The following is a 7,600-nucleotide window of genomic DNA, read 5'->3' on the forward strand; positions in this document are numbered from 1 at the left end:
CATCATTTCACGTACAATACAAATTAAATTAATTTGTTGTCTTAAGCTGAAAACGTTCAACGTGCATCCAGCTAGTTCCGGTTTACGCCTCCTAACGAGGAGCCGTTTAAAAATGTAAATGCTCAACTCAATGAGTGCTAATAAACTTTTTCTCTTTTATATTAAAAAATTAATAACGTTTTTTAAAAAATAAAATTAAAATGATAAAGCTGGATAACCTCGTTTATCTGACGTTACGACACGGGCTAAAATGGCGGTGTCGCCTTCCAACAATCCGCGTTATGATTGGTTGCCTGATTTTCTTCGGGCCTTTTTATTGGCTCGTGACATCTTTAGCTTGACAGTGTGTTTCCGGGGGGAGTGAGCACGAGCAGTTGCGGCGTGCAAGAGGGTTGTCAACAAAGTAAGTTGCATTGTTAACGTTCACCTGCTCAAATTTTAAATTTATATACATGTACAATTTTTGTCAGCCATTAGCGGGACAACTGACAGCCAGTAAATTGGACTACTCCCGTTAGCCCAGCGATGTGGCGCTGCGGTTTCTTGCAATCAGTGCTTGAAAGACTGATTGGAAATTCATTGAAAAAGTTTTTCTCCTCTTTATGTCTCTCTCGGTCGCATAGTTACCGGGGTCATAATGGCTGACAGTGCTGACTTTACACCCACCGTGAACAGCCAGTCTCCTGGAAAAGAGGAGCAGGGAGGAGGTGAAGGTGGAGGAGGCTCAGAAGGGGATGTAAAAGGCGGTTTGACTGATGCCCAGAGAGGCGTCTTGGAGAGGTGTGTGCATGCGCTGAAGCACGCTAAAAACGACAGTCAGACGTTGGCTGCTCTTCTTCTGGTAAGTATTCGTTTAATTTACGAATCGAGATAAAAACGTGAATATTGTTAAAGGAGTTGATATAAAACTATTTTAAAATTGATTTTCAGCTATTTGGGGATTAAGCTTCCCCAAAATGATTGAAACTAAAAACTTAAGGGAGCTTTTCTTGGTCTGAGCAGCCAGTTGCATGTTGTTCGTTGTTTTTGTTTTTTTGTTTTTTCATAAATACAGTTGCGTTTACCAAATTCATGGTTATTTGCAAACATTGTTGGCTTTTTTTTTGTTTTTTGTTTTTTTTAACTACCTCTGCAGCCCTGCATGGGCAGAAGTATTGGGTCACACCTCCTAATCTTTTGAATTTTCAGTCTCATCGTCACAGGTGTGTAAAATTAAGAAACCAGCCAATTAAAACCTGAAACAGTGTTTTCTCAAGGGTCTGTTCTTGGCTTTAACCTAAAGCTTTAAAGCTTCTGCTTGGTACTGTCATAAAGAATTATAATACCTTTCATTCTTATACAGATGGTACACAGTTGTACTTTCCCTCTAATCTAGCCCCTGTTCACAAACTGAGCTGCACTGATGACATTAACCATTGGATATCTAACTATTCTTTTATAGAACTGAACAGAAACAAGACATTTATATTTGTTGTTACTCCAAAGTGTACTCCAAGCAAATCAGGAATCTTGGCATTATTTTGGACAGTGATCAACATTTTTGATAATCATATCCATAAGGTCTCCAGAACGGCTTTCTCCCACTTCATTTTCTAACTGTTGATTACATTTTCTCAAACTTTCTGAGAAATTGGTCCATGCATTCATATCTAGCACGATGGCCTGCTGTAATGCTCAGTTTGCAAGACTATCAAACCATCAGTAGGAGATTTCAGCTTTCAAATTTCACAATGCACCAGCAGTCATTACATGTACATCAAAGTACATGTAGAATATTGAAGAAACTTCATTGACTCTCCCTTTAAGGTGGAATTTTAAATTCATTTCCAGCTATGTCTACATTCTAAAAACAAACTCAAAACCTTTTTTTATTCTCACAGGCTTACAGTTAATAACTTTTATGGGGGGAAGAGAGGAGAAAAAAAAAAAAAAAAAAATTCTTTGAAAAGTTTGTCTTAATGCATTGTAGGCCTACACGTGTGGGGTTTTTTTTGGGGGGGGGGGGGGGGGGTCATTTATGTTAACCACATTGAGTTTGTGTGTAATGAAAGGTCTTTTGTAAATAAAATTGCCATTGCTGTGTCTGCCTTGACAAATGTGGGTAGAAAACGCATCATGAAACTGGCTCAGAGTGGTGAGTAATCTGATGGACGGGTCTAGGTTTGCAAATGCCACAGCAGTTACTTGCCTAACTGTATTGTGCTAACTATAAAGTTTGGAGGACGGATGTTGCTTTGGGGTATTTCATTCAAGTGAATGAGATCTTCATGGTTCAGCTCACCAAGAAGGTTTGGACAACTCCGCTTCTAGCTTTGTGGGACTAGTTAACATCGAGGTTCCTCTGTTCCAGCATGTCTGCCCCAGTGCAGAAAGCAATGTGTCATAAAGGCATGATTGGATGAGTTTGGTGGGGAAGAACTTGACTGGTTGGAACAGAGCCCTGACCATCAAACACCTTTAGGTTGAACTGGAACAGAGGGCATGCCGGATGAATGAATGGACAACAAGGAATTGCAAACAGATGAAAGTATCATTAAAAATTGCGTGCTATAACACTGTTTGTTTGGGGTGTTTTGTTTTTTTTTGTTTGTTTTTTTTTTTTAAAAGTAGACAGATTTTACTGATATGTTAAATTGTGCCTCAACAAAGACTAATTCTACTCTTTCTTCACATCCTCAGATAAGTCGCTTGTGCCCAGCCAGTGAACTGGACAAACCCATGTTGAGGCGCATCTTTGAGGCAGTGGGCCTCAATCTTCCAGCTCGGCTTCTGGTCACAGCAGTCAGAGGGGACGAGAACTCTGGCTTGCCCCCAAATGAGCTCCTTTCGCTGGGCACGGCTTTGCTGGCTGCCCTGAGCACAGAGCCAGACATGGCCTCCAGTCCCCAGCTCCTCGCCACCGTCCCCCTCCTGCTAGGCATCTTGGTAAACGGTCCTGTGTTTACCCAGCAGAAACAGGAGGCCCGGGAACAGCACCAAGTAGGGCAGAGTCCAGACGGTGAAGTCCAGTCAGCAAACATTTCAAACCCAGACTGTAATCCTGCCAGTGTGGCACAATCTGCAGAAGAGACTGAGAGCAGCAAGCAAAAAGGTGATGATGGCAGTGAAGCAAGCAGAGTGTCGACGTCTCAGGAGAACCCTCTCTCTTCCAGCCTTGATGCGGCCTTGGCTGCTGACTGCTACCTGGTTTTGACAGCTGTGTGTGCCTTACCCAGAGGCTCGGAGCTGCTCCTGAGCAGGGGCGCCATCTCTGCTTTGTGCCAAGCGGTGGAACTGAAACAGACTCTCAGCCACGAGAAGGGGCTCGCCTTGTTGGGCTCGCTCCTCTCTGGTAAAAACAAGGACAAAGCATGGAGCAAACACACTCCAGAGCTCCTCTCACTGCTGGTCAGACTCTCCAAAGACTTCTGTGAATCCACAGACGAGACCAGGTTGGGTATGTGTGGTCAGTTGGCGCAGTTTCTGCCCCCAGCAGGAGTGGCAGCGGAGAGTGAGGAGCTGAAGGCAGTCGTGGGCAGTTTATGGGAGGTACTGAGACCCATGGTGCAGGCTAAATTGACACCGAGACATATCGGACCAATCCTGGTCCTCAGTGCTTGCCTGCTGGATTTATATGGCTGGGAGATGGCGGGACCTCCAAAGTTCTGTTGCTTACTGGTGAACCGGGCCTGCGTGGAGGTCAGAATGGGTTTGGAAGACCTGCCTGGTAATGATTTGACCCCTGAGGTGCAACACACAATAACAGGTAGAGTACTTGATCATAATAGTATGTTGATTGGAAATTGTTTTCCAGGATGACACTTCTTAAAAAAAGGGGGGGGAGATTGATTAAAATCTTGATATAAAACTTTCTTACTTCAGTTTAATCTTAGAGCTGAATGCTGACTTACAGTCTCATTTATGCTGTATGATTTGCATGTACCTGTCCACTCAGCTGATTTAAAGTGGTTATCCTGGTGTCCTCATTTGCATGTTTTGGTTGTCATGTAACAGCATTTCTTGTTGGGAACAAGCATAATTGAAATTTAATTATATAAGCAGGCATCATCTGACTCAGTAAGTAATTTTCTAGGTATTGAGATCTAATTCATCAAGGTTAACCACCTCAGTCATTTAATCTGAACTACTGTCCTCCTCGTAGGCTGTTACCGAATCATGGAGGCGGCCATAGAGCAGGCCTGCAGTCCGGGAGTCCCACAGGCTGCTGCACCTTCTCAGAGCTCCATCTCTACCCTCAGTCTGCAGCAGAGCAGGCAGGTCCTCGGGGTCCTGGAGGAGGCCTTCTCTGGCTTGATGTACTTCCTGCAGCAGGTGAAGAGATGATGATAAAACTAACATAAGCTATCTGTTGGTGATACTAGAAATATGATCATTTATTGTGCACCAAATTATTTTTGTTGTGCCGGAGTGTAGGGCCTGCGAGTAAATGACTCCTTAATTCATGATATTCAAGGTGGAGCCGAGCCGCTATGGCGACCCTTTCGTTTTCGCCACATTCCGCTCTCTGTGCTCGTGGTTGGCTGAGGAGACTTCCTGTCTTAAGGAGGAAGTGACTAGACTCCTGCCATTTCTGATCAACTACACCCGAAGCCACCTGCAGGGTGGGATCTTGGAGCAGAGCCTCGCTGACTGGATGGTTAAGATGTCTATTGGTGAGGACGGGGGCGCGTGGACGGGCAGAGAGGCTCTCAGGTAAAGATGATATCTGAGAGGACATTGGTAACATTTAGAGAAAATGTGCTGGTCTTATGTCGCACTACCTCTCTTTTCCTTTTTCCTCCTCCCCAGGTATCTCCTCCCAGCTCTGTGCCACCTGTCAGCAGAGGAAGGTCCCAGGAAGGTGTTGCTCGATGTCGACACTCCGGCCCTGCTGGTGGACTTCCTGTCTCAGAGCTGGACTTTCCTCAGGGGAAAAACCAGTGCAGCATCCACAAGGGATCCCAGCATGGAGACGGCCTGCTCTGCGTTGCTCAACTTCACTGTTACAGAGCCAGAGAGAGTCAGGTAGCTGGTTCATCATCATAATCATCAATGTGACAAGCAGTCTGTTTCTAAGTCTCTGCCAAATATTTATGAGTAGTACTTATCACACCATCTGTGTTTAAAAATGCAAACCTGTAAACTTCTTGTTCTCTAGAAAGGACTTGTGTTTCAGAAGCCTCGAGGTCCTTCTGAGTGAAGCACTCCCCCTCTTGGTGAATAAGCCCCGCCTCCTGGTCCTAACAGCAAATTGCTGCACTCTGGGACTCATGATTGGCAGATTAAAGGAAGGAGGTGAAAATGGTTTTTGGTTCTTTGTACTCTTATAGATATTTTTTCGTAATTTATTTTGGCAGTAACCTTCAAGTCATTTCATCGAGAAACACTCTGTATAGAAATTCTACAGTAACATATCTGCACACTGCTAAAAAGCTATTAGCTACTGGAACAACAGCCAGTTTTTCAGGGCTTTCCAGTGTAACCACAGTGGTCATGGGATAGATTACTCCACTTGGTGTTGGTTCACACTGCTCATAGTTTACAAGTGTAAATGTATTTAAAAGGCTAAAGATGGTAAATTTTACACGTCCTACAAATCGAAAGTTAAAAAGCTTGCTGCACCCAAAATCTCTTCCCTTCCCTACAGTTTGTATTTATTTATACACAGAACCAGTTTGTAGAGATTGCACTGACTGGCAAAGCTGTGTCACCATAATCCTAGCAAGCTCACCAACAAATGTTCTCATCTCAATCCTTTGCTAGAAGGTGGTCACAAACCTAAGTGACCTTGAGTTGTTGACATTGTGCAGTTTTCTTTGTTTTGAACCACCACCCACAGAACAAACTATTGCGCACACACAGGTAGATGTGGCCCAAAGCTCATCTGCTTCTGCTCAGTAGTTCTGCTGGAAATTTACAAGAAGGAAAACCTGCAAGAATGTAGTTGCAGTCTTTCTCGTAGTGGTCCTGCAAGATTCCTAAGCCTTGTACAATGTTAGTCTATGATGTGACACATGACAAATGTGACCCATTTAGATATGAACAGATCAAATCTTGATCCTCCCATAACTACAAAAAATAGTTCCAGGTATGCATTAGTATGTAATAATGTCCCCTGCTCCCTGATGCTTATAAAAAAAAAAAAAGAGAGAAGAAAAAGACCTTTAAATGTTACAGCTTTGTGTTCAAGGGGTCTTTCTTTTTCTTTTCTTTTTTCTTTCTTTTTTTTAATTAATGGACTTTAGTTGAAAACTATTTCACAAATAACTAATCTTTTCTCTGCAGGCTCAGTGGAAGCGGGCCAGCGCCGTTTCCTCTCTTCAGCTCTCCGGTTCCTTCGCAGCGCCCTGGACTCGAGCTCCAGTCCAGGTCCAGTGAAGGTGAGCCTGAGCTGGGAGGACAGTTGGGACGATGCTGCAGAGCTCTGGAGGTTGAGTTTGCAGGCTCTGGGAGGCTGCGCCCGTGCCCAACCCTCAATCACCACCCTGATCAGAGAGGAGGGTTGGCTCAGACACATGCTCGCCATGCTTCATCAGTGTAGCGCTCTACCTGACCAGCTGACCCAGGAGGCGCTAGAGGAGGCTCTGTGTGCCCTGGCAGAGCGGTGCCCGGTGTGTAAACAAGAAATTGGAGACATGATGACGAGATCCAGCGAAGGAGCTTTGAGCAATATGAAGAAGCTGAAGAAGTCGGTGGTAGTGAAGTAAAACCAGCTGCTCTGGAGAAACGGTCTACTCTTTAATTGAGAACTTTTAGTGAAGCCGCACAATGAAACCAATAAACCAGGGAAACTGCTGAAACCAAACTCGTGTTATAAATGTCTTTGCTCTGATGTTGTTTTGTTTTTTCTTCTTTTTTTTTTTCTGTATTAAATTGGGGATGTCTGCCAAAATGTCTTGAGTTTTAATAGAAATGAGGAGGATCATGCATTTCTCTGCACATTTCTCTGAATGTACCCAGTTTGTCTGACTGACCTACTTTGTTTTCATCATAAATCATTGAAAACATCTGAGAGCTCTGCAGCCAGGTAAATCCTTACAGAGACGGCTGTACCTGTCACAAGGACCTGAAAATGCACACGAGCTGTTTCTTAAATGCGACTGTTGAAAATGTAAATGCCTTTAATAAAGAATTATTTTTGTTAGAGAATGCTATGTTTTTTGGTTTGCTCTTTTCTCTTACAGCGTTTTCTATTACTAGCTGCTGCTTTGAGGACAGTTTTGTGCTGTAATTGCATCATAAATTAAATATGATGCAAGTCTGCATTGTGAGGTGGGTATGAACATTTACATTTCCTGTTCAAAAGTCATATTATTGCATTGGCCATTACATGAACTTTACTTAAAATAATGCTAAATTTAAATCATTTGATTAGAATCTTGTAATTTTAAGTGTTATGTCAAATGTTCAGTGTAATGCGAACTGGGCTGGTGTACATTTATACCAAGCACATTTTTCTTAATTATTTCACTGAACAGACATTCAGTCGGTTTCCACAAGATGGCGCAATGACACTTAATGTGTGGTGAAGTTGTTTACTGGCAAACTTCTTCCATTATCCACATTTCCAGAGTTTTAGTTGTTATTTCGATAATTAGGCTTAAATTATAGTGAAGCTGTT

General features: G+C 43.2%; 1 protein-coding gene across 1 annotated transcript; it reads left to right on the plus strand.

Annotated features, from left to right (window-relative positions):
- The first annotated feature begins 253 nt into the window (after positions 1–253).
- Positions 254–7,128, plus strand: ncdn (neurochondrin). Its single transcript, XM_005452748.3, has 8 exons — positions 254–403; positions 624–841; positions 2,680–3,745; positions 4,142–4,311; positions 4,454–4,692; positions 4,789–5,004; positions 5,138–5,274; positions 6,265–7,128. The coding sequence occupies exons 2-8, from the start codon at positions 638–640 to the stop codon at positions 6,684–6,686; spliced, it is 2,454 nt and encodes an 817-aa protein (XP_005452805.1). The 5' UTR covers positions 254–403; positions 624–637; the 3' UTR covers positions 6,687–7,128.
- Positions 7,129–7,600: the final 472 nt, after the last annotated feature.

The sequence above is a fragment of the Oreochromis niloticus genome, linkage group LG22, assembly GCF_001858045.2.
Source record: "Oreochromis niloticus isolate F11D_XX linkage group LG22, O_niloticus_UMD_NMBU, whole genome shotgun sequence".
NCBI lineage: Eukaryota > Metazoa > Chordata > Actinopteri > Cichliformes > Cichlidae > Oreochromis > Oreochromis niloticus.

What these genes read in the sequence shown, in the direction of transcription:
- ncdn (XM_005452748.3), top strand. Translation starts at nt 638, where the DNA reads ATGGCTGACAGTGCTGACTTTACACCCACCGTGAACAGCCAGTCTCCT. An exon ending in CGTTGGCTGCTCTTCTTCTG is followed by an intron (nt 842 to 2,679) that starts GTAAGTATTCGT and finishes TCACATCCTCAG; the next exon opens with ATAAGTCGCTTGTGCCCAGC. An exon ending in TGGCAGATTAAAGGAAGGAG is followed by an intron (nt 5,275 to 6,264) that starts GTGAAAATGGTT and finishes TTTTCTCTGCAG; the next exon opens with GCTCAGTGGAAGCGGGCCAG.